At 43.4% G+C, this 26,114-nt stretch overlaps 1 protein-coding gene across 2 annotated transcripts; it reads left to right on the top strand.

Annotated features, from left to right (window-relative positions):
* Positions 1-25,460, top strand: igsf5a (immunoglobulin superfamily, member 5a). 2 transcript variants are annotated; one of them, XM_021623473.2, is made up of 9 exons: positions 1-570; positions 1,027-1,104; positions 9,049-9,360; positions 18,289-18,579; positions 21,936-22,049; positions 22,870-22,894; positions 23,004-23,095; positions 23,370-23,434; positions 23,939-25,460. In XM_021623473.2, exons 2-9 carry the CDS (start codon positions 1,062-1,064, stop codon positions 24,044-24,046), a joined length of 1,050 nt encoding a protein of 349 aa, XP_021479148.2. In that variant the 5' UTR covers positions 1-570; positions 1,027-1,061; the 3' UTR covers positions 24,047-25,460. The 2 variants fall into 2 exon arrangements, with proteins under 2 accessions (XP_021479148.2, XP_021479147.2); XM_021623472.2 differs by having other exon boundaries at positions 10-570; positions 23,367-23,434.
* Positions 25,461-26,114: the final 654 nt, after the last annotated feature.

Here is a 26,114-nt window from a genome sequence, read left to right on the forward strand (position 1 = left end):
TCAAGGAGTCTGAATACTTTCCAAAGGCACTGTATCTGGGTCAGAAGTATGTGGCCCCATGTTGAAAAACCTCAGATTGAAATTGTTGTACTTACACTAAAACATGGCAGCGAATGCAACACATGGGTGTGTCTGCTTAAAGGCTGTTGTGTGTTTGTGTCACAACACCACCGCTCTGTGGTATTATTCACCCCAGACGATATCCCAGATGTGTCATGTAGGGATCAAAGCCCCCTAAGGTAATCTGTTGGGTAGACAACCTACCTCAGTTGACTCTCTGGTAACCTTCTGCTCTACCAGCAAGCTTAACTATGCCAATAATCACTATGCAAGAAGGTGAAACTGTGACACACACTCAAACAAACGCTTAAGCACTCACTCATGCAAGTGTGACTGATAAGGGAACTGTTACATGGGTGGACCTTGCTCTCTGTAGAGGTAGATGTATATGGGGGAGTGAAGCTACATTTGGTTTCACCTGAAGGTGGAGTCCCTCTATTTACTAGGTCTGATTCAACAGGAAATTAACCTTGGATCCATTTTAGTCATCGCTCTAAGAGTCTTCAACAAGTAAGTTATTAGAATGATGTATGTCGATGTACATTGGATCTCAGTAGGAATATTTCCTAAAGAAAAATGCAATTTCAGAATGATCTTGTTTGTTGTTGTTGAGGGAAAGACTTAGGGAGGAAGTATGATTCTGTCGGTACTCCGAATGGACAGATCTCTGAGACTGCAATTATTGAAATTATTATTGTTTCAATAATATATTTTGTTTGATTAATGTTTGTTCGAGAAGATAAGTTATTAAGATATAATGTTTCTGTTCTGTGGTTGGGCTGTAGTGAGTCTTTGATCAGAGATCAATCAGAGAATGTATGTGTTTTTGTGAACAGGGGAGTTCATCGCACAACATTCCTTGGTGAAAAATGTAGTTCAGAGCTCAGGTCTGTTTGAATGTGTACAGTATTTTGCTGCCCGCTGTGTTGTTTCCATGCCATTGCCTTTTTTGTTTTTATATTACAGGCAGGGAATATTAGCATGACTGTTACCTGGGCAACATGGCCAGTGTTTTCTTCAGGTTGCTTTTACTCTATGCAACAGGTGAGCAGACCTCAATATTTTATGCACACATATACACATTTGACACACTACATTGCGCTATCCCATATACTCACAATTGAAACAAATCTACTGAATATGATAGGATGGGGACAAAATCCATAGTTGACGTCGCAATTGGGATTACCCAAACATTTCCCTGTTCATGAGAATAGATAATAGTGAATAAACATCCAACTCTATTTCACTGAACGAGCATTAGAACCCAGCTCAGCATATCATTTATCCCTGGCTTCATCTTGCCCTAGTTAGACTGGTCTCGTTTGGGAGTGATTTAAAGCTGTTCATTTCGCATGGAGGCCTTCTCGTGTTTATCACAGCCATGCAGAGAAATACAGGTCTCTAATTTAACATGCCTAATGGATACGGCTTTACGTTGACTACACCAGGCTATAATATTGCTTCCTTCTTAAGGAAACTTTATGAGTCAGGCCTCATCAGGATAGTGCTGGTACATTTTCACAACTCTAAGCACAGAAATCTAAACAGATCATCAAAATGGCTCATGTTTCAAAACTCGAAGCACATGTTTGATTGACTGAGTACATTTATATATTTGTACCTCATAAATGTATCAATTTGACATCAATTTATGTTAGAAGGTAAAACCAAATCATATATGGATGTGGTTGTAAATACTGTACATCATTCTCCATCAGCCAGTGTGCTTCACTCTTGTGTGCTACCATTTGGAGTGCAGTGTACAATTCACTGCTGAAATACTTTGGTTATATATGCAAATATATTCCACTCATTATCTGAATTTCATTGATACACTCGCTGTAAGCTGATGAATTTTGTCAAGCATGGAGACAGGCGATACTGTATCAGTTCAAAATGTTGCATGGGGCACCTTAAGGTCTCCGACCACGAGAAACAAGATTCTCTGGTCTGATGAAACCAAGACTATTTGACCTGAATGCCAAGTTTCACTTCTGGAGGAAACCTGGCACCATTCCTACGGTGAAGCATGGTGGTGGCAGCATCATGCTGTAGGGATATTTTTTAGCGGCAGGGACTGGGAGACTAGTCAGGATCGAGGGAAAGATGAACAGATCAAAGTACAGAGAGAGATCCTTGATGAAAACCTGCTCCAGAGCGCTCTGGACCTCAGCCTGGTGCGAAAGTTCACAACCCTAAGTACACAGCCAAGACAACGCATGAGTGGCTTCAGGACAAGTCTCTGAATGTCCTTGAGTGCCCAGCCAGAGCCCGGACTTGAACCCGATTGAACATGTCTGGAGAGACCTGAAAATAGCTTTGCAGCTACGCTCCCCTTCCAACCTGACAGAGCTTGAAGAGGATCTACAGTGAAGAATGGGAGAAACTCCCCAAGTACATGTGTGACGAGCTTGTAGCGTCATACTCAAGAAGACTCGAGGCTGTATTCGCTGCCAAAGGTGCTTCAACAAAGTATTGAGTAAAGGGTCTGAATACTTACAGTATGTAAATGTGATATTTACATTTTTTTGTCATTATGGGGTATTGTGTGTAGATTGATGAGGGAAAAAAACAATTTCATAAATTTTGGAAAAGGCTGTAATGTAACAAAATGTGGAAAAAGTAAAGGGGTCTGAATACTTTCCGAAGGCACTGTACCTTAATAGAAAAATAAAAAATATATAGTAAAAGTGTGTCACCCAGTAAAAACTACTTGAGTAAAAGTCTAAAATGATTTGGTTTTAAATATACTTAAGTAAAAAAAGTAAATGTAATTAATAAAATATATTTAAGTATCAAAATGACTTATTTTATGCAAATCAGACGGCACCAGTTTTTATTTTTACGGATAGCCAGGGGCACACCAACATTTAGACATAATTTACAAACGAAGCATATGTGTTTAATGAGTCTGTCAGATCAGAGGCAGTAGGGATGATCAATGATTTTCTGTTGGTAAGTACGTCAATTGGACCATTTTCCTGTTCTGCTAAGCATTCAAAATGTGACGAATACTTTTGGGTGTCAGGGAAAATGTATGGAGTAAAAGGTGCATTATTTTCTTAAGTAATGTAGTGAAGTAAAAGTAGTCAAAAATATAAATAGTAAAGTGAAGTAAAGATACATCAAAAAACACTTAAGTAGTACTTTAAAGTATTTCTACTTAAGTACTTTACTATAATAACAAAGAGACTCGCACACTCCATATGTATAACCTCCCAGTATTTAAAAAAACCCACCAACGTTTCGGCATCACTGTGCCTTCTTCAGGGTAATGTCATAAATGCTTGAACCAGGTTATGTACAGTCGTGGCTAAAGGTTCTGAGAATGACACAAACATTAATTTTCACAGTCTGCTGCCTCAGTTTGTATGATGGCAATTTGCAAATACTCCAGAATGTTATGAAGAGTTATCAGATGAATTGCAAAGTCCCTCTTTGCCATGCAAATTAACTGAATCCCCCCAAAACATTTCCACTGCATTTCAGCCCTGCCACAAAAGGACCAGCTGACATCATGTGCCGCCATCATTGCTTTGCACAAAAAGGGCTTCTCAGACAAGGATATTTCTGCCTGTAAGATTGCACCTAAATCAACCATTTATCGGATCATCAAGAACTTCAAGGAGAGCGGTTCAATTGTTGTGAAGAAGGCTTCAGGGTGCCCAAGAAAGTCCAGGGCCGTCTCCTAAGGTTGATTCAGTTGTGGCGTCGGGGCACCACCAGTACAGAGCTTGCTCAGGAATGGCAGCAGGCAGGTGTGAATGCATCTGCACGCACAGTGAAGCTAAGATTTTTGGAGGATGGCCTGGTGTCAAGAAGGGCACCAAAGAAGCCACTTCTCTCCAGGAAAACATAAGGGACAGACTGCTATTCTGCAAAAGGTACAGGGATTGGACTGCTGCAGACTGGGGTACCCTGCTACAGTATGTGCGGATAGTATGCATCCCCTTCCCCTCAAGAATGGTCTACCATATAGCCAGTTATGCAGAGTTAAACGAATCTGTGGCCACCAGTCAGATTTTGACAACAATGCTAAGACAATGACAGATACATTCAAAATGAGAGGCTACAAGGACAAAACTCTTAATGCTGCAATGATGAAAATATCTCAAAAACCAAGAGAGGAATTGCTAACAACTAAATCAAAGACAAAAAACAATGGTGTTTTGCACTAAGTACACCAAGTGTTCTGAGAAAATGAAAGCAATCCTGAAAAAGCACTGGCATATTTTGCAATCAGACAAAAAAATTGCACACCTCTTCAAGGAGCCTCCACTGGTGGTCTATAAGCATGGTCACAATAATGTAGATAACTTGGTGAGATCTGACCTGCCCCTTGAGCTCACTCAGACACTCTTGACACCCATTCCAAATGGGAACTACAAATGTGGCTCATGTGCACAGCGCAATAGCACTAGAACAACATCCTTCTTCAGACTCCCACATAGAGGTTGAAAAATTCCTGTTAGGGGTATCATCTCATGCAAGACAACGGGAGTAATCTATCTCATCACCTGTACATGTGGGAAAGCCAGGTAGGACAAACAAAAAGACAATTAAAATAATGCATAGCTGAACACCGCAGCTCTATCAGGTGTAAGAACACTAACAATCCAATAGCAGCTTACTTTGTTGAAGCTAACCATCCCAATTCCTCCCTCAAATACACAGGCATTGAGCATGTTGCTCTACCAAGGAGAGGAGGTAACATGGAGATCCAACTACTAGGGGGAGGCCTACTGGATGTCCTATTTTAAACACATTTACCCCTAGTGGTCTGAATATTGACTTTGATCTCAGGCCCATCTTATGACAAATTATATTTTACACCCAATATAATTGAGTACACCCAATATGTTCCCTCTGTTGATCATGTTTATTATGCATTACGGTTGAACCAAAAGACTACATGTAACAACATTTTATGAAATTGGAAATATTTAAATATAAACTCAGCAAAAAAAGAAACGTCCCTTTTTCAGCACCCTGTCTTTCAAAGATAATTAGTAAAAATCCAAATAACTTCACAGATCTTCATTGTAAAGGGTTTAACCATTGTTTCTTATGCTTGTTCAATGAACCATGAATAATTAATGAACATGCACCTGTGGAATGGTCGTTAAGACACTAACAGTTTACAGACGGCAGGCAATTAAGGTCACAGTTATGAAAATGTAGGATACTAAAGAGGCCTTTCTACTGACTCTGAACAACACCAAAGAACGATGCCCAGGGTCCCTGCTCATCTGCGTGAATGTGCCTTAGGCATGCTGCAAGGAGGCATGAGGACTGCATATGTGGCCAGGGCAATAAATTGCAATGTCCGTACTGTGAGATGCCTAAGACAGCGCTACAGGGAGACAGGACGGACAGCTGATCGTCCTCGCAGTTGCAGATCACATGTAACAACACCTGCACAGGATTGGTACATCCGAACATCACACCTGAGGGACATGTACAGGATGGCAACAACACCTGCCCAAGTTACACCAGGAATGCACAATCCCTCCATCAGTGCTCAGACTGTCCGCAATTGGCTGAGAGAGGCTGGACTGAGGGCTTGTAGGCCTGTTGTAAGGCAGGTCCTCACCAGACATCACCGGCAACCACATCGCCTATGGGCACAAACCCACCGTCACTGGACCAGACAGGACTGGCAAAACAAAAAGTGCTCTTCACTGACGAGTTGCGGTTTTGTTTCACCAGGGGTGATGGTCGGATTCGCGTTTATAATCGAAAGAATTAGCTTTACACCGAGGCCTGTACTCTGGAGCGGGATCGATTTGGAGGTTTCGGGTTGGTCATGGTCTGGGTCGGTGTGTCACAGCATCATCGGACTGAGCTTGTTGTCATTGCAGGCAATCTCAACGCTGTGCGTTACAAAGAAGACATTCTCCTCCCTCATGTGGTACCCTTTCTGCAGGCTCAGCCTGACATGACCCCCTAGCATGTCAATGCCACCAGCCATACTGCTCATTCTGTGCATGATTTCCTGCAATCAGCAGGAAGTGTTATGCCATGGCCAGCGAAGAGCCCGGATCTCAATCCCATTGAGCACGTCTGGGACCTGTTGGATCGGAGGGTGAGGAGTAGAGCCATTCCCCCCAGAAATGTCCGGGAACTTGCAGGTGCCTTAGAAGAGTGGGGTAACATCTCACAGCAAGAACTGGCAAATCTGGTGCAGTCCATGAGGAGGAGATGCTCTGTAGTACTTTATGCAGCTGGTGGCCACACCAGATACTGACTGTTACTTTTGATTTTGACCCCCCCCCCTATGTTCAGGGACACATTATTCCATTTCTGTTAGTCACATGTCTGTGGAACTTGTTCAGTTTACAGTATGTCTCAGTTGTTGAATCTTGTTATGTTCATACAAATGTTTACACATGTTAATTGTGCTGAACATAAACACAGCTGACAGTGAGAGGACGTTTCTTTTTTTGCCGAGTTTATAGTTTGGACGCACCCACTCATTCAATGGTATTTCTTTATTTTACTATTTTGTACATTGTAGAATAATAGTGAAGACATCAAAACTATGAAATAACACATATGGAATCATGTAGTAACCAAAAAAGTGTGCAATAAATCAAAATATATTTTACATTTTAGATTCTTCAAAGTATCCACAAGTAGCCTCATCATTTTTTTGTCATTTAGCAGATGCTCTTATCGAGAGTGACTTACAGTAGTGAGTGCATACATTTTCATTCACACTGGTCCCTCGTTAGAATCGAACCCACAACTCTGTCATTACAAGCAGTTGTGGAAAAAGTACCCAATAGTCATACTTGAGTAAAAGTAAAGATACCTTAATAGAAAATGACTCAAGTAAAAGTGAAAGTCACTTTGCTGAAAGCCTATCCATGTCTCATTGGAGCTTCATGGGGCTCCTTAGATGCATTTTTTTTTAAAGTGATGTAGTCTGTATGAAAAGAGCTTTGTAAAATGCATCTATTATTATGTAATGAATGAGCACCTCAGAGTGTAAACAGGCCCAACATTCCAAACACCTGAGACTGTGTTAGGAACTTGTTCTATCGACAGAATAATGAGTCAAGAGGGTTCTCGAGGTTTACTGTTCTAAAGGTGTGGCACTTGCAGCAAAGACAAGAATACAGGTACTAAGGCCCCAAGGCAAATCACTCACTCAAGTCACTCAAATCACTCACAAGGGTTAGGAAAGTCAATCATCCCATTTCTGGGAAATAGCATGTGTTGCATCAGTCATCTGGCATTGGAGCACCATCGGTTCGGTTCGGTTCGGCTCCACTCCACTCCACTCCACCCTCTTGGACCAGGAAGTAGCAGCGGCAGAAGTCGTAGTGGCAGCAGTCCGACCCCAGTAGTAGCAGTAGTGGAAGTGGCTCTGAGCTCTCCTTTTGAGCGGTGCAGTGGCTCAGAATCATTACAAATGTATAAGTTCAGGGGAACGTCCATCTCCAAGGAGACCAGCCAAGTTGACTACACTCAACAACAAGGATTTGTGAACAGAATTAGTTTATTGTTTCTAAGTCCATTCCCCCCCACATAGGGCCATAAACAACAATCGTCACGCTGGCCCTTTCATAACTATTTCAACTTTACTCTGTAGTGAATGTTCTTCAACAAAAGCTTATCATATCTGTGCTTATCTTGCAAACTGTACCTAACAACTCCCAAATATATCAAATGAAATCTAAATAAATACAATTTATTTGTCACATGCGCGGAATACAACAAGTTTAGACTTTATCGTGAAATGCTTACTTACAAGACATTAACCATTAACAAAATGTTTACCAAGTAGACTAAAATAAAAAGTAATAATAAAAGTAACACAATAAGAATAACAATAACGAGGCTATATACAGGGGGCACCGGTACAGAGTCAGTGTGCAGGGGTACAAGCTAGGTTAGGTAATCTGTACGGGGGGGGGGGGGGGGGGGGGGTACTATGCATAGGTAACAAACAAACAGCGAGTGTACAAAAGGGAGGAGAGGTCAATGTAAATTGTCCGGTGGTGTTTTCATGAATTGTTCAGCAGTCTTATGGCTTGTGGGTGGAAGCTGTTGAGGAGCCTTTTGGTGCTAGACTTGGCGGGGGGGGGGGGGGGGGGGTACTATGCATAGGTAACAAACAAACAGCGAGTGTACAAAAGGGAGGAGAGGTCAATGTAAATTGTCCGGTGGTGTTTTCATGAATTGTTCAGCAGTCTTATGGCTTGTGGGTGGAAGCTGTTGAGGAGCCTTTTGGTGCTAGACTTGGCGCTCCGGTACCGCTAGCCGTGCAGTAGCAGAGAAAACAGTCTATAACTTGGGTGACTGGAGTCTCTGACAATTTTATAAGCTTTCCTCTGACACCGCCTATTATATAGGTCCTGGATGGCAGGATGCTTGGCCCCAGTGATGTATTGGGCTGTTCTCACTACCCTCTGTAGTGCCTTACGGTCCAATACCGAGCAGTTGCCATACCAGGTGGTGATGCAACCTGTCAGGATGGTGCAGCTGTAGAACCTTTTGAGGATCTGGGGACCAATGCCAAATCTTTTCAATCTCCTGGGGGTGAAAAGGTTTTGTCGTGCACTCCCCACGACCGTCTTGGTATGTTTGGACCGTGATAGTTAGTTGGTGATGTGGGAACCAAGAAACTTGAAACTTTCGACCCGCTCCACTACAGCACTGTTGATGTTAATGGGGGCCTGTTCGGCCGGCCTTTTCCTGTAGTCCACGATCAGCTCCTTTGTCTTGCTCACATTGAGGGAGAGGTTGTTGTCCTGGCACCACACGGACAGTTCTCTGACTTCCTCCTTATAGGCCGTCTCATTGTTGTCGGTGATCAGGCCTACAACTGTTGTGTCGTCAGCAAACTTAATGATCTCAAATATAACAAATGACAAATAGATAATCATTATCTCCTCTCACCCCCAACTCTAACCACACCATGATGCTCTCCTCTCCTCTCCTCTCCTCTCCTCTCCTCTCCTCTCCTCTCCTCTCCAGGAGTCTCAGGAGTCCCTCAGCTGGAGCCCCTGAATGTGACTGTGCTGCGGGGCTCAGAGGCTCGGTTTAACATCAGCCTGTCTGAGGCCTGGTACTCCATGTCATGGATGCTTAAAACTGTTTTGGTCCTCACCATCAACAGCGGCACCGGTGTGTCTGAGCACAACCGTCGTTTCTCCGTTAAAAACTACTCCAGCGCCGACATATACTGCTGGGAGTTCATCATCCGGGACGTCTGGAGGAACGACTCTGGTGACGTCAGCTGTGGCGTCCAGGAAAAGCCGACCCAGACCGCTCAGCTCTTTGTCCAAGGTTGGGAACAATTCCTCAATATTTCATCCTTAGAAGTGAAGACTGGCCTCTTTACTGGAATCAAAATGTGCAGAGTAGTTAAATAATGTATTTTTCCCATCTCATCCTGCACTGTATAGGCTGTGCACATACAGTATCACTATAGATGACAGTGGTGTAATGACCGACCTATGCTCTGGAGAGCAGTAGTATACACTGTAAGATCAGAGAGTAGAGAAGTGGTAGCACACTGTAAACTCTGAGCATAGAAAGGGATAATAATCTGTTCTCTCAGCAGGTCCTGGCTAATCATCAACACAGGAATAAGGATCCATGTATTGGCAGATGGAACAGTCTGATTCAGACAGAAATAACTCTTTAAAATACATTTGATGAGCTTCCATATAATCCAAGGTTAGAATATGGAGTTCATTTAAATAATCACCTTTACTGAAATGATAGAGTAGCATTGTTGAGGAGATTAAATAAAATAAATTAATAAACTGCAGAGTAACTGGGGCAGGGTGACATTTTTGGTGGATTTCACATTGGGTTCACGTTAATTGTCAGCACAACCAAATGTAAATCAAAACCAGACGTTGAACTGACGTTCAAAGTTTTCTCTGTCTAGCTAATTTGCCACAGTTGCCAAAAGTGATTAGTGTAATAAACAACCAATGAACCAAGTCCATGTATTGTAAGTCTTTTTGCTGTAGCCAAAAATCTTACTGGTCTGATCTACACATTAGCAATTGTGCAGAGAAAATACAGTGCTGGTCAATGGATCCCAGAGAAACATTGTACACCACAATACTTTGTACACCACCCTTGCATTCGTTGTTTCCAATCAGCAAGTATGCTTTGGCTCCTAGACAAGGGTAAGGTAAAACACACTAGTGGATGGGAGCTGTAGGATTTGCATTATGGTTAATTGTACTCTACTGCTTACTTTGATGGTAAGCATTTCTTTGAAGCGCAATCTCCTCAAGTCACGCACACCACACACACTTTATATACTTTATTTGAATTCACCTATCAAGTTTACATTAAAAAAGTATCCAAACAATTCAAAGGTCCCTGTATGAATGGCACTCAAGGGTACAGAAAGCACCTCCTTCTGCCCAGTGTCATTTAAAAATCTTCCCAGCTTGAAATAGTTCCCAATAGTTCTGATCATTCTGATTGTGTTCTGATTGTGACGTCATTCTGTAATATCTCTCCCAGCATAAAAACTTGCTTCACATGTCTGCAAATCAATGGTGGCCAGGGACCAATCAGAAGCTTGTTGAGGCGTGAGGTCTGCATATAAATACCCGGACTCTCGCGTCAAAGTGCTGAGGATTGACATGAGGAGAGATTTTTTGCGTTTGCAAAGACTTGGGCGCTACTTTTTCGATTGACACTGCATATATTTGTTACTTTAGTTAGCTAGCTAGCTAAATCAAGGGCGAGGGGGTGTGAGAGAAAAATCTAAAGGAGCTCAGCCGCTTGTGCAATTATTGACTGGGAAAGTTACAACATGATGTCACAATCAGAACGATTGGGAACTATTTCACGCTGAGAAGATTTTTACATGACAGCGAAAACAGAGCAGTACCTAGCCAACTGCTTTGCTCTTGTTTTTGTCAGGCCAGCAATCTGGAGGCCATGCACTGCAATCCTGTGTACGTGGCCGAGACTGACAAATATCAGCACCACCATCTTGCACCTACACCCGAAGGCTGTCCAAGCATCTCCCCGATGGGCTGATACTTAAGCAGCTTCTCGGCAAAGGCATCAACATCAAACCAGCTTCCCCTTACACAAGAATGTTTATGCTTGTGTGCATTAACAACATGGACAATAGACTCCATTCTATTTGACTCATGTAGAATACTGATTTGGTCATGATTTGCAGGGTACCAGAGTGGCAGATAATATTTTGTTGGTAGAAATTTCAGCCTCGCCTTAACAGTGAAGGTGAGAATGTCCTCACCAACGGCAGCATTTTGGTACATGGAATGGGAGACAGAGTGGTCAGCTTAGTTCAGAGCAGCGAGTTTTTCCTGCATCCCACACACACACACACACACACACACACACACACACACACACACACACACACACACACACACACACACACACACACACACACGCACACGTTATGTTCTTCTATCCTCGTGTGGAACTACAATTAATATGTTCCCTAATCACTTACCCTAACCGGTAACCCTAACCTAAACCTAATTCCTGACCTTAACCCTAAATCTAAACCTAACCACTAACCCCTTGCCCTAACCCAAATTCTGACCCTAATCCTAATTGCAACCCTAACCCTAAACCAAACCCCTGAGTTTAGAATAGCCTTTGTCCTCATGGGCATGCTGGAAATGTCCCCATGAGGGAGAATTGTCCTGTTTTTTTACTATCCTTATGGTGACTTTTCTATCCCCAAAATGATAGAAGAACCAACCAAGCATAGGGGAAACACACTGTGGATATGCAAATGCCTTGTAGGGCTCAGCATTTATGGACTATTTTGAAGAGTTGCACCATGCATAGGGGGAGGCTCATTATTTGCAAAATTTGCCTATTTCCACATGGTAGAGTTCACACAAAAAAGAGAGGAATAAAGTTTGGCATCAGATGTTCTGAGACAAAGATTCCAGCCTGGAGACAAGATGTTGAAAAACATTTTGGTATTTGATCATAAATCGCAACGGGAATGAATATTCTCAATTCAGTTGATCTTTACTGAACACTCTTTTTACATTTTTTGTTTTATAGAGCTGACATCTGTTTTTATTAGCACTTCAGCAAAATGTGTGATTGACCTAGAATATGAACCCTGGTCTCTTGTGTGCCATAAGAATACTATCCTGCTAGCCTGCTGAGCTAAAACCTATGCAGTAGCTTAGGGAGTTAATGCAAGTCTTCAAATCTCAGGCAAGGGCACTCATCATGCGAGTGTGGTCGTCCTTGGTTGACTCTGTTTTGTACTCCTTGCTCTAGTGCCTTGGGTGATGGTAAGCCATTTACACATTCACAGTTACAATTTACTGTTCATCTTATTGCGGCTCCTGCTGGCTCTATTGGATTACCTTTGTTGGATATTGATTTGGTCTTGTTCCTATGGTGTCACACCCTGATCTGTTTCACCTGTCTTTGTGATTGTCTCCACCCCCGTCCAGGTGTCGCCCATCTTCCCCATTATCCCCTGTGTATTTATACCTCTGGTTTACTGACCCCTGCCTGCCTTGACCTGTCTATTGCCTGCCCCTGTTGGAATATTAAACTATTGTTTATTCTACGCGCCTCAGCAATTCGGCGGTTGGCAATGCCTCCCCACCGGCCACTCCACCTCCCCCATTTACCTCCTGCGCAAAGCTTTAATGGAGAGCCGAGCACCTGTCAGGTGTTTCTAGCTTAGTGTGCCCTCATTTTCGAGCTTTAGCCCTCCTCCTTCCCCTCGGATTGCTCCAAAATAACCTACCTCATCACGCTGATGTCTGGAAGGTATCTCACCTGGGCTACCGCTGTATGGGAACAGCAGCAGGCCATATGCGAGAGCCTGGAGGGGTTCGTGAGAGAGGTGAAGGAGGTCCTTTATGCCCCTTTCTCCTGGAGAGAAGCTGCCCGGAAGCTAATCCAGCTCCGACAGGATGCCCGCACTGTGGCCGCGGAACCACTGTTTGACATGTTCCTGCACAGCAACTCGGAGGAGGTTAAGGAGGAGCTTGCGCTCGGGAGTTACCCACAGAGTTTGACCCCCTCATCGCTTTGACCATCCACATCGATGGGCGATTGCGGGAACGACAGATCGAGAGGAAATTCGATTTCACTCGCACGTCCAGGGACTCCACCTTGCCTCCGAGTCCTGCCAGAAGTCCCCGACGGTCCCGTGGCCGAGAGCACCCGAGATTTCCCTACATTTCTCAAGAGTCACCGAGGAGGGCCAAGGCACTGTTTCCCAAGCCCATGCAGCTAGTCAGGGCTGGGAATGGCAACACAGTGTCAGCACAAGGAGCTGTCTGTGTTGCGGGTCATTTGGTGTCCTCGTGCTCGGTAAAAGCGCAGGCTCACCGGTAGGAGCGAGTACTCTGGTGGGCTATTAGGGGGACTTTTCTCCTTTCCTTACTCACAACCCTTTATATGTCATTCTGCTGTGGGGAAACCAGTCCAAATCTCTTTGGGTCCTCCTTGACTCTGGGGCCGATGAGAGCTTTTTGGATGACACACTGGCTTCTGAGCTGAATATCCCCACTCAGCCTCTCTCCATTCCCATGGATGTTAGAGCATTGGATGGGCGCTCTATTGGTCGGGTCAGCTATAATACCACTTCTATCAACATACGTGTGTCAGCGAATCACAGCAAGACCGTTCAGTTCCTGCTCATCAAGTCCCCCCAGATCCTCGTGTTTTTGGGATTCTCCTGGCTCCAGCGACACAATCCACTCATCAACTGGTCTACGGGTGCCATCATGGGCTTGAATTCGTTCTGTCACACCCATTGTCTGAAGTCGGCATAACCTGCCCCGGGATGTCTTCCTGGGTCCTTGGTGGTGGTTCCGGATCTCTCCACCATTCCCGCTGAATACCAGGATCTCCGGGAGGTGTCACAACAAGTCCTGGGCAACTTCCCTTACACCACACCACCCCTATGACTGCGAGATTGACCTTTTCCCTAGCACCACGCTTCGCCGGGGGAGTCTGTACTCGCCGTCGGGACCGGAAACCAATGCTATGGAGGACTACATTGGGGACTCCCTAGATACTGGATTTATCTGTCCCTCTTCCTCTTCCACTGCCGCAGGGTTCTTCTTCGTGGAGAAGATCCTGCGCCCGTGCATTGACTACCAGGGACTCAATGACATCACTGTAAAGAACAGTCATCCACTCCACTCATTTCCGCAGCCTTCGAGCCGCTCCAGGGGGCCACTGTGTTCTCCAAGCTGGATCTAAGTAATGCCTACCACCTGTTGCGAATACGAGAGGGGGACGAGTGGAAGACCGCCTTCAACACAGCCAGCGGCCACTATGAATATCTGGTCATGCTCTTTGGCCTCACCTACGCCCCTGCCGTGTTCCAAGCTCCGGTGAATGACGTTCTCCGCGATATGCTGAACCGGTTCGTCTTCATCTACATTGATGACATCCTCGTCTTCTCCCGCTTCCCCCAAGAACACGTGCTCCATGTCCGGCAGGTTCTCCAGCTCCTTCTGGAGGACCAGTTGTTCGTTAAGGCGGAAAAGTGTGAGTTCCATCGCTCCACCATGCCCTTTCTGAGCTACATCATCTCTGCTGGGAGCGTCAAGATGGATCCCGAGAAGGTGAAAGCGGTGGTGGATTGACCTCAGCCTACATCCAGGGTGCAGCTGCAACGCTTCCTGGGGTTCACCTCCAGTTTGTGGTGGCCAATGCCCTGGACCTTAACACTTCTTTGGGATAGGGGGCGGTATTTTGACTTCCGGTGAAAAGCGTGCCCAAAGTAAACTGCCTGCTACTCAGGCCCAGAAGTTAGGATATGCATATAATTGGATAGAAAATACTCCAAAGTTTCTACAACTGTTAAAAGAATGTCTCTGAGTATAACAGAACTGAAATGGCAGATGAAACCACGAGGACAAACCATCCCAAAAACTGTTTTTTTCATCCTACCACTGATTTCAATGGCTGGCACTTTTATAATAGGGCGAAATCATGCCCGATTGCAGTTCCTAGGGCTTCCACTAGATGTCAACAGTCTTTAGAAAGAGTTTCAGGCTGGTTTTTGGAAAAATGTGGGAGAAGAAGTAGTTTTTCTAAGGGCTCCCATTTTGGCTGTAGTGTTTCCATGTGCATGGCCGAGAGCGCGTTATTTTTGTTTATCTCCGGTAAAGACAATAACAATTCTCCGTCTTAAATTGTATTGTTTGTTTGCATATTAGGGTACCTAAGGCTTGATTATAAACGTTGATTGACTTGTTTGGATAAGTTTATTGGTAATGTTTGGGATTAATTTTGTATGCATTTTGACTGATAGAAACCGAGTGAATTATTGACTGAAGCGCACCAGCTAAACTGAGATTTTATCGATATAAAGAAGAAATCTACAAGTCTACAAGTCCATGCTAGGTAAAGCTCCGCCTTATCTCAGTTCACTGGTTACGATGGCAACACCCATCCGTAGCACGCGCTCCAGCAGGTGTATCTCACTGATCATCCCTAAAGCCAACACCTCATTTGGCCGCCTTTCGTTCCAGTTCTCTGCTGCCTGTGACTGGAACGAATTGCAAAAATCGCTGAAGTTGGAGACTTTTATCTCTCTCACCAACTTCAAACATCTGCTATCTGAGCAGCTAACCGATCGCTGCAGCTGTACATAGTCTATTGGTAAATAGCCCACCCATTTTCACCTACCTCATCCCCATACTGTTTTTATTTATTTATTTTTATTTTTCTGCTCTTTTGCACACCAATATCTCTACCTGTACATAACCATCTGATCATTTATCACTCCAGTGTTAATCTGCATAATTGTAATTATTTGCATACCTTCTCATGCCTTTTGCACACAATGTATATATAGACTCCCCTTTTTTCTACTGTGTTATTGACTTGTTAATTGTTTACTCCATGTGTAACTCTGTGTTGTCTGTTCACACTGCTATGCCTTATCTTGGCCAGGTCGCAGTTGCAAATGAGAACTTGTTCTCAACTAGCCTACCTGGTTAAATAAAGGTGAAATAAAAAAATAAAAAAATATATCGAACAAAAGGACCATTTGTAATGTAACTGAAACCTTTTGGAGTGCCAACAGAAGAAGATCTTCAAAGGTAAGGCATATATTATATCACTATTTCTGACTTTCGTGTCGCAACTCCCTGGTTGAAAAATATTTTTTATGCATTTGTGTGCTGGATGCTGTCCTCAGATAATCGCATGGTTTGTTTCGCCTTAATGCCTTTTTGAAATCTGACACGTTGGCTGGATTAACAACAAGTTAAGATTTATTTTGATGTATTGCCCTTGTGATTTCATGAAAGTTTAATATTTATTGTTATTTAATTTGAATTTGGCGCTCTGCCATTTCACCGGATGTTGGCCAGGTGGGACGCTACCTTCCCAACTATCCCAAAGACGTTTTAAGCTACATCCCTGCGCCTTCTTCTCCCACCACCTCACCTCCATGGAGAGGAATTACGATGTGAGGAATCGGGAGCTTCTCGCAGTGAAGATGGCATTGGAGGAATGGAGGCACTGGCTCGAAGGGGCGGAACATCCGTTCATTGTGTGGACCGACGACAAAAACCTGGAGTATCTCCGCAGCACCAAGAGCCTCAACTCCAGGCAGGCGAGATGGGCCCTGCTGTTTACCCGGTTCAACCTTTCCCTCTCCTACCGGCCGGGTTCCAAGAATGTCAAGCCGTATGCCCTGTCTCACCGCTATAACCACTCAGCTACCACCCCGGAGCCCGAGACCATCCTTCCCATCTCGTGCCTGGCGACGGCACTCAGCTGGGGTATTGGGAAACAGGTTCGGGAGGCACAGCAGTACCAGCCGAACCCTAGGGGGTCCCAGATAACTGGATGTTCGTGCCTGACGCTGTCCACTCCGTGGTCCTGGAGTGGGCCCAATCTCCCTGGACTTCATCACGGGTCTCCCCCCGTCTGATGGCAACACCGCCATCCTGACCGTGGTAGATCGCTTTTCCAAGGCCGCCCACTTCATTCCTCTCCCCAAGTTACCCTTTGCCAAGGAGACGGCCCAGCTCATGGTGCAGTACGTCTTCTGGATCCATGGACTGCCCGTGGACATGGTCTCTGACCACAGCCCTCAGTTCTCATCCCGGTTCTGGAAGGTGTTCTGCACCCTCATTGGGTCGTCGGCCAGCCTGTCCTCTGGGTTCCACCCCCAGTCTAATGGCCAGTCGGAGCGAGCCAACCATGACCTCGAGACCACCCTGCGCTGCCAGGTCTCCGCCAACCCCACCACCTGGAGCCAGCAGCTGGTATGGGTAGATTACGCCCGCAACACCCTTCCCTGATCTGCCACAGGCCTATCACCATTTGAATGTTCCCTCGGGTATCATCCCCCACTCTTCCCTGAGCAGGAAGAGGAGGTCGGCATACCTTCTGCCCAGATGTTTGTCTACCGCTGTCGTCGTACCTGGAAGAGAGCACTCCTCAAGACCACCTCCAGGTATCGACAACAAGCGGATCGCCATCGGACCCTGGCTTCCCGGTGTCGTCTCGGGCAGAAGGTATGGCTATCTACCCGGGATCTGCCCTTCCCGCAATCTCTCCCCCCGGTTTATCGACCCGTTACCCATCTCCAAGATCATTAGCCCCTCTGCTGTTCATCTTCTGTTGCCCCTTACCCTTCGTATTCATCTCACCTTTCATGTCTCCATAGTCAAACCCATGTCTCACAGCCCTTTGTCTCCCTGAGCCTGTCTGCTGCCCGGTACCGTTGCCCCACCTCTGGTTTACTGAGCCCTGCCTGCCTTGACCTGTCCATTGTCTGCCCCCGTTGGAATATTAAACTATTGTTTATTCGACGTGGTCTGCATCTGGGTTGTACCTTCACACCTGATATAGAGTATGGTGCATGGATGGACTTCTCATTCCCCTGATTTGGACCTACCTGATTACAAACATATTCCCCTCCATGTATCAATACTCCTAGGCAGGCAGTAGTAATATCCAACTGAATGGATGTCGCTATTACATTGATTGTTTACATTGTGGCCAACCCTCAGCTGGGACCAGTGTTAAGTCAGGACATTCAGGAAGCATTTACCATACTAGAACATAGTTGCAGGATTATTTTCCTGCTGAAGCAAACTGGCTCAAATTAAGTTCCAACATCTGTAGAATTATCCACTTCTGTAGGTGGTCCAACATTAACACTACAGTATATTCATTGTGTTTCATGTAAGATGTCATCCCTCACGGTTGATGACTGTTCTCTTCTGTCTGTCTCCACAGAGAGCGGCACAGTGAGGATTGTGGGAGGTAACATGACAGTGGCCCAGGGCAACCAGGCCATCGTCCAGTGTGAGGCCTCTGGTTGGTTCCCTAAGCCCACAGTGAGCTGGGTGGTGGATGGGGTCGTGGTGGACCAGAACAGCTACAACAGTAGCAGTGAGGCCCTGGACAGTCTGTATAACTCCATCAGCCTCCTCACTGTCCGTGGGGTCAACAGTGTCCAAGTGAAGTGCCTGGCCAGCGTATCTGCCCTGACCACCCCACTGTCCAGCTCCATCTACCTGGTGGTTGGTAAGAACTCTTCTGACTCTTCAGTTAGACAGGCATTTGATTTCCATAGGGGGGCACGTTTTGTTCACGGGACAAGGGCATGCACACATTTTTAAATGCGTTTTTATAGGAGATACATGTAATATAACTGTAGAAATGTATCAAATCAAATTTTATTGGTCACATACACATGGTTAGCAGACGTTAATGCAAGTGTAGAGAAATGCTTGTGCTTCTAGTTCCGACAGTGCAGTAATATCCAACAAATAATCAAACAATTCCACAACAACTACCTAATACATACAAATCTAAAGGGGTGGAATAAAAATATGTACATATAAATATATGGATGAGTGATGACCGAGCAGCATAGGCAAGATGCAATACGTGGTATAAAATATAGTACAGTTGAAGTCGGAAGTTTTCATACACCTTAGCCAAATACATTTAAACTCAGTTTTTCACAATTCCTGACATTTAAACCTAGTAAAGAATAAGAATAATAGCAGAGAGAGTGATTTATTTCAGCTTTTATTTATTTCATCACATTCCCAATGGGTCAGGAGTTTGCATACACTCAATTAGTATTTGGGAGCATTGCCTTTAAATTGTTTAACTTGGGTCAAACGTTTCGGGGTAGCCTTCCACAAGCTTCCCACAATAAGTTGGGTTAATTTTGTCCCATTCCTCCTGACAAAGCTGGTGTAACTGAGTCAGGTTGGTAAGCCTCCTTGCTCGCACACGCTTTTTCAGTTATGCCAACACATTTCCTATAGGATTGAGGTCTTTGGGCTTTGTGATGGCCACTCCAATACCTTGACTTTGTTTTCCTTAAGCCATTTTGCCACAACTTTGGAAGTATGCTTTTGGTCATTGTCCATTTGGAAGACCCATTTGCAACCAAGCTTTAACTTCCTGACGGATGTCTTGAGATGTTGCTTCAATATGTCCACATAATTTTACTTCCTCATGGTTCCATCATCTAAGTGCACCAGTCCCTCCTGCAGCAAAGCAACCCCACAACATGATGCTGCCACCCCCGTACTTTACGGTTGGGATGGTGTTCTTCGGCTTGCAAGCCTCCCCCTTTTTCCTCCGAACATAACAATGGTCGTTATGGCCAAATAGTTCTATAGTTAGAACTTTTTGGCCATAAAAAAAATAGTTTTGTTTCATCAGACCAAAGGACATTTCTCCAAAAAGTACGATATTTGTCCCCATGTGCAGTTGAAAACCGTAGTCTGGCTTTTTTATGGCGGTTTTGGAGCAGTGGCTTCTTCCTTGCTTGAGCGGCCATTATGTCAATATAGAACTCATTTTTCTGTGGATATAGATACTTTTGTACCTGTTTCCTCCAGCATCTTCACAGGGTCCTTTGCTGTTGTTCTGGGATTGATTTGCACATTTCGCACCAAAGTACGTTCATCTCTAGGAGACAGAACGCATCTCCTTCCTGAGCGGTATGATGGCTGCGTGGTCCCATGGTGTTTATGCTTGCGTACTATTGTTTGAACAGATGAACGTGGTACCTTCAGGTGTTTGGAAATTGCTCCCAAGGAGGAACCAGATGTGTGGTGGTCTACAATTTGTTTTCTGAGGTCTTGGTTGATTTCTTTTGATTTTCCCATGATGTTAAGCAAAGAGGCACTGAGTTTGAAGGTAGGCTTTGAAATACATCCACAGGTACATTTCCAATTGACTCAAATGATGTCAATTAGCCTATCAGAAGCTTCTAAAGCCATGACATCATTTTCAGGAATTTTCCAAGCTGTTAAGGCACAGTCAACTTAGTGTATGTAAACTTCTGACCCACTGGAATTGTGATACATTGAATTAGAAGTGAATCTTAATAATCTGTCTGTAAACAATTGTTGGAAAAATGACTTGTGTCATACACAAAGTAGATGTCCTAACCGACATGCCAAAACTATAGTTTGTTAACAAGATATTTGTGGAGTGGCTGAAAAACGATTTTTAATGACTCCAACCTAAATGTTTGAAAACTTCTGACTTCAACTGTATATACATATGAGATGAGTAATGTAAACATTATTAATGTGGCATTATTTAAAGTGAATAGTAATCCATTTATTAAAGTGGCCATGGATTTGAGTCTGTATGTAGGCAGCAGCCTCTCTGTGTTGGTGATGGCTGTTTAACAGTCTGATGGCCTTGAGATATAAGTAGTTTTTCAGTCTCTCGGTCCCAGCTTTGATGCACCTGTATTGACCTCGCCTTCTGGATGGTAGTGGGGTGAACAGGCAGTGGCTCGGGTGGTTGTTGTCCTTGATGATCTTACATTTTAATGTGCATGAACACAACCAGTCTGATGTTTTAATCTGATTGTCAAACAAATCACTTCAAAAGTAGGTTACCTTCGCACGTTTGTCCAAAATAATTCCAGGATCCAAACAGTACCCTGTGCACCCGCCAACTTTCCTTCAATTCGCAAGTGACTGAAACTATCTCACCAGAGAAACCATCCGAGCGTGCGAAATAGTGTTTTTCTGTCTTACTGTGTGTAGCCCATGTATCTGATGCTGTCTGGCCAAAAAGAGTATGATATGCAATACTCTTTTTGGCCAGGCAGCATCAGATACGTTTTGATCGCTCTGATTCTTTCTCAGGTTACCTTTGCACGTATCTCACCAATCTTAGATTAATCAGTCTTTCTGTTTGCTTCTCGATCAAATAAATGATCAATGTTGAAATGTTTGGACAGGGAACGAGGTAAGGTAGGGCGGGCCATTCCCCCTACGGCCAGCCTATAGTGCCGGCCCTGTCTGGTCACTTCCAGTAGCCTGGACAGTACCTTCAACATGGATAGGATTTAGTGAGGTCTGCTTACACTGTTAGAAATGGGAACCCTTGCTGAGTCAGGAAAGGGATTTTATGGGTTCCTGGCCAAGTTGAGGTGCTGCCAAAAATCACAATTAAAAGCTGATGATCCTGGCTGGCCTTACAATTTTTAGAGCAATAAAAAATGTGAGAAAATCCTCTGAGAAAGGATAAGAGCTACCTCCCTTAACATATGCCTTTGTACTGTTCTGTGGGACTGTGATTATTTTTCCATAATTACTTATTACATTAATAAATAAGTGAATGAATGAATTGTTTATGCAGGTAGATACTTACATGATACAAGTTGTGTATTTCTTCCAAGAGCACATTGCCATGTATAATTTTCTGTAGCTCCGTCACACATTTGATTGGTTCAGTACATTAACAACTAGTGGCAGGTTGGACTTACAATAGAACCTACTGTCTCAATAGCCAACTGAGTTTAAGGCTAAGATGTCAGTCTACATTGTGATATTTACTAACCATACATACTAACTCACTAACTCTTACTTATCTCGAGACCACTGTTTCACCAGAGCCCCAAGACTGGACTGTGCTCATCGCTGTCGTTTGTTCCATCGGTGGCTTCGCTCTGCTGGTGCTGCTCATCCTTGGAATCGTCTTCTGCTGCAAACGCAGAAAAGAAGCAAGTAAGAAGCCTTTCTTTAGCTTGTATCAAGGTCAAACCTCCTGTAGTCCAAGGAGCAGGAGTCATGCCCAAATCGAGCCTCTTGCTCTGTTTCACTGAAGAAAGTAGAAAACAAGTAGACTGAGGTCCTCTATTAGGACAATGCCAGGGTGAGATATATGCAGAGGCCTTCATCTAAATACAGGACACACCAGTCAGAAAATATAGTAACGTTAGGACTGTTTGGCTCCCGCTGCTTGCCTCTCATATGTCCGATGCATACAGGAAAGCTCAACAAGCAACAGACTTCAAGGAGATGCTAACAAAGAGGTTGACTTGCAGTAAACCTTCTAATGAGTATAAAGGTTAATGTATGATAATTTGTGGATATAGATTACTCACTGTCTGAAAGGGTACACATGAGGTCTAATATCAAAACTCTGACTATAGGTCTATAACACCTATAGGCCTATATGTCTAGAGATAAATGTTGGAGAATTAATTCGGTCACACTTGATTTAGAAAGTCCGGATTTTCCATCTGTAGATGCTCTACTGATGGTCATACTATCAACAAACTATCTGTTGATAAGCAAGTGCTTGCTAAGGTTAGGGTTAGGTTTAGAATAAGGGTTAGGGTAAGGTTAAGGTTAGGGTTAGAGCTAGTGTTAGGGTTAGTAGATAGTTAGTTGAAATGTTACTGATAGTCTGTAGATAGCATCTACAGATGGACTATCCAAATAAAGTTTGACCTACTACATTCATCATGGCATAATTACCATCACCAAAAGCAACACGTCTATACCTGATTCATTATTATTTTCCCTCGGGGGTTCATTTCAGAATCCAGCTACCAGAAGGAAATGGGGTAAGAGAGTTCTGCTACCATTTTGTCCCCAATTACCAGATCAGTTACCTTGATCATTATGTGAGGTTTATAGTGTGATTGTTGCAGTGAAGTGTTTGATGTATCCCAGGAGAACGAGGTCCCAGATTGAGATGAGTGGTGGTGCAGTGGGACAGAGACAGGGCAAGGAAAACCCTGCATACGTGATAGACGGCCAAACAAGTAGGAGCTATCATTTCTGTCTTTACACACACACACACAAACACACACTTGCGCCCGCATAGGCACTTATGCCTACACACAGATTATAATGACATTTTCGATTAACAGAACACATTTTTAATGTTAACAAAATTCTTTAAGTTATGTCGTGGTATGTTTATATCAGCCTCTTGCTGTCACATGTTCACAGCCATGCTGTCACATGTGTACACATTCATCTATCCCTGAAAACGCTCCACTGGTAAAATACTGAGATGTATCTTTCTTACAGCAGGTGTCACCCACAGTGGATTCAACGACAGTGGTTACATCCAGACTAACTATACAAAACATTTTGAGGTACGTAATAATACATTGACACATAAGGTGGCCTCTAGATTTAGATGTGGATTTATTCATTTGTTCAGATGCCAATTTATTCTGTATGATTTATTTACAGTGTAATTGATTCGTTTTCATTACAGTAATGAGTCTGGTAAGAAGTACCTCATAAAACTTAACAAATGTAATATTAAAGTCAACTGTAATAAGTCATAACCTAAGAATTTCAGGGTGATTGCATTTTCAGCTGAAGATTATTAGTTATTTTACATTTTAGTAATTTAGAAAACACTCTTATCCAGAGCGATTTACAATAGTGAATGCATATGTACTTTTTCGTACTGGTCCCGAGTGGGAATCAAACCCTAAAAGAGAGAGTGCGAGAGAGCTGTAAAGTGTTACTGTGCTCTTTCATGACCTAAATGGGAGAAGTTAAACATAAACTGTAAACCACATGCATCATTTGGGACACATGTAGGGAAGAGTATACACTGTAAACTATGTTTTGCTTTTGTTTACCAGATTCCTGATCTTGTCAACGGTAACCAGGCAGAAAATGGCCATGCCAGTGCATACAACATCCTGGGTGTAACTGGTGTCAGGAAACACAGACATGTTACTATTGTGTGAAGGAATTGTACAATCTTACTCACATACAGCAGAATCAAGCTGTAAAATATGTCAAATGTTCTCTAAATGTTTTAATGTTGCCCTTCTCTGCTCTTCATGTTATCATTTTGGAAACTTCCCCAACTTTTGAAACAAAGTGGTGCCTCTATTTTGGAACTAAGCCTCGAAGGGTTTGCTTGTAGGGCAACCTACCAGGCCAAATAATGTAAAAACACATCCATATCAACTAAGGGCAGGAGCATATGATGCCAACCAAACAAATTCTCCTTGAGTTTTAGGAGAACATCAGAGGGGTAAAGGACATCATCTGTTTTTTAAATTTCTGTATTGGGAGCAGTGTAAACTTGAAAAACCAGGTTGACCAATTGAGGTTGAAAGATCTCTTTCACAAGGGAGACCTGGAGGGGGCCAATGTTTATTAAAGTACATGGAAGATAAATAATTGTCACACTGAGCAAGCTATTCATTTCAATAGGGTTTTATAAAATGGCAAACTGGGTGTAAATTAGTCCATAAGCACGCACCCAAATTCTCTTTGACAGTAAGGTAAATGTGATGGAAACTCTGACAAACTGATTGATGCACCAAGGCCTGCCTCTCAATACTCCGTCATGAGCACAGGGCTCCATAACTCTGTTAGGTTAAGAGCTTGTCCCCCCACAGCCCCAGCACCGCCACATTTCTATCTACTGTACCAGATAGCATTGTGGTGGGCCTCATAAATTCAGCATGATTGAACTAGAGATTTATGACAGCGAGCTGAAGTGCTCAGAGAGAATCCTCCACATTCCCTTCAGCCCATAAGAAGGTGTCAGAGTCTGTTGGAACTCTCTCTGCTCCAGCCATTCAGGTTTAGGCCTATATATCAATGTTCAAACCTATTATCTCCTGGAATGTTACCCCGTAGGTCTATTTTGTTAATGGCATGAATGCAATGTGATTCGGTAGACATATTGAGAAGTGCAATTACCCGAGACTAGGGCTGCAAAATTCTTGTAACTTTCTAGAAATGTCCAGGTTTTCTAGAAATCCAGGAAGGCGGATTCCATTTCCTGCTTATTCCCTCTTAATTTCAGGAATCATCCGGAAAACCAGGGAATGTATTTTAACACTACCCATAACAAAGTTTCCTTTAAGAGTCTTCCATCATTATCATAGTGTAATAACTACATTATCATGGGCTTTTTTGTTCAAACAGAACTTAATCATAATAAATCAATTATATATTTATAATAAAAATGACAACAATTCCATATGAGTGACCTCAATTCCATTTAACAATTGTTTACTGTAATATGCAACATCTTGTAATTGTGAGGTAGGGATTTACCAGATGAAGTATGTCAAATTGTTTTGACCGGGTCAAGTGTAGTGATGTATGATGTAATCAAATAAACACTTTCTAATTTTCCTACCAAGGACATTACCGTGACTAATATGAAGTTTCAGAGTGCAACATAAGCATGGTAAATAATAATGACCAAAAGCCATGGGGTGTAAAAGCCACGGAGAGTCAATCGGTCAGCCTGCATCAGTGGATCTCAGTGCTTTCTAATCTGAAATGACATCATCTGCATCATGGTGTCGCATAACAATGCTGCTTGGACTTATGAAGCAATTAAAGAGGATGGTTGACAGAAATACACTCAACCACACACACAAGGACGTTCTATCTCAAACCTACAATACCAGTCAAAAGTTTGGACACACCTACTCATTCAAGGGTTTTTCTTTATTTTTACTATTTTCTACATTGTAGAATAATAGTGAAGAGATTTTTTAAAAACTATGAAATAACACATACGGAATCATGTAATAACCAAAAAAGTGTTAACAAAATATATTTTAGATTTAAGATTCTTCAAAGTAGCCACACTTTGCCTTAATGACAGCTTTGCACACTCTTGGCATTCTCTCAACAAGCTTCATGAGTTAGTCCCCTGGAACGTATTTCAATTAACAGGTGTGCCTTGTTAAACATTTATTTGTGTAATTTATTTCCTTCTTAATGTGTTTGAGCCAATCAGTTGTGTTGTGACAAGGTAGGGGTTGTATACAGAAGATACCC

This window comes from Oncorhynchus mykiss, chromosome 12 (genome assembly GCF_013265735.2).
Source record: "Oncorhynchus mykiss isolate Arlee chromosome 12, USDA_OmykA_1.1, whole genome shotgun sequence".
In the NCBI taxonomy this organism is placed as follows: domain Eukaryota; kingdom Metazoa; phylum Chordata; class Actinopteri; order Salmoniformes; family Salmonidae; genus Oncorhynchus; species Oncorhynchus mykiss.

Excerpts from the sequence above, each read along its gene's own strand:
- igsf5a (XM_021623472.2), top strand. The coding sequence starts at position 1,062 with ATGGCCAGTGTTTTCTTCAGGTTGCTTTTACTCTATGCAACAG. Across the intron at positions 22,050-22,869 it reads CAAACGCAGAAAAGAAGCAA|AATCCAGCTACCAGAAGGAA; the intron begins GTAAGAAGCCTT and ends GGTTCATTTCAG. Across the intron at positions 22,895-23,003 it reads AGCTACCAGAAGGAAATGGG|GAGAACGAGGTCCCAGATTG; the intron begins GTAAGAGAGTTC and ends GATGTATCCCAG.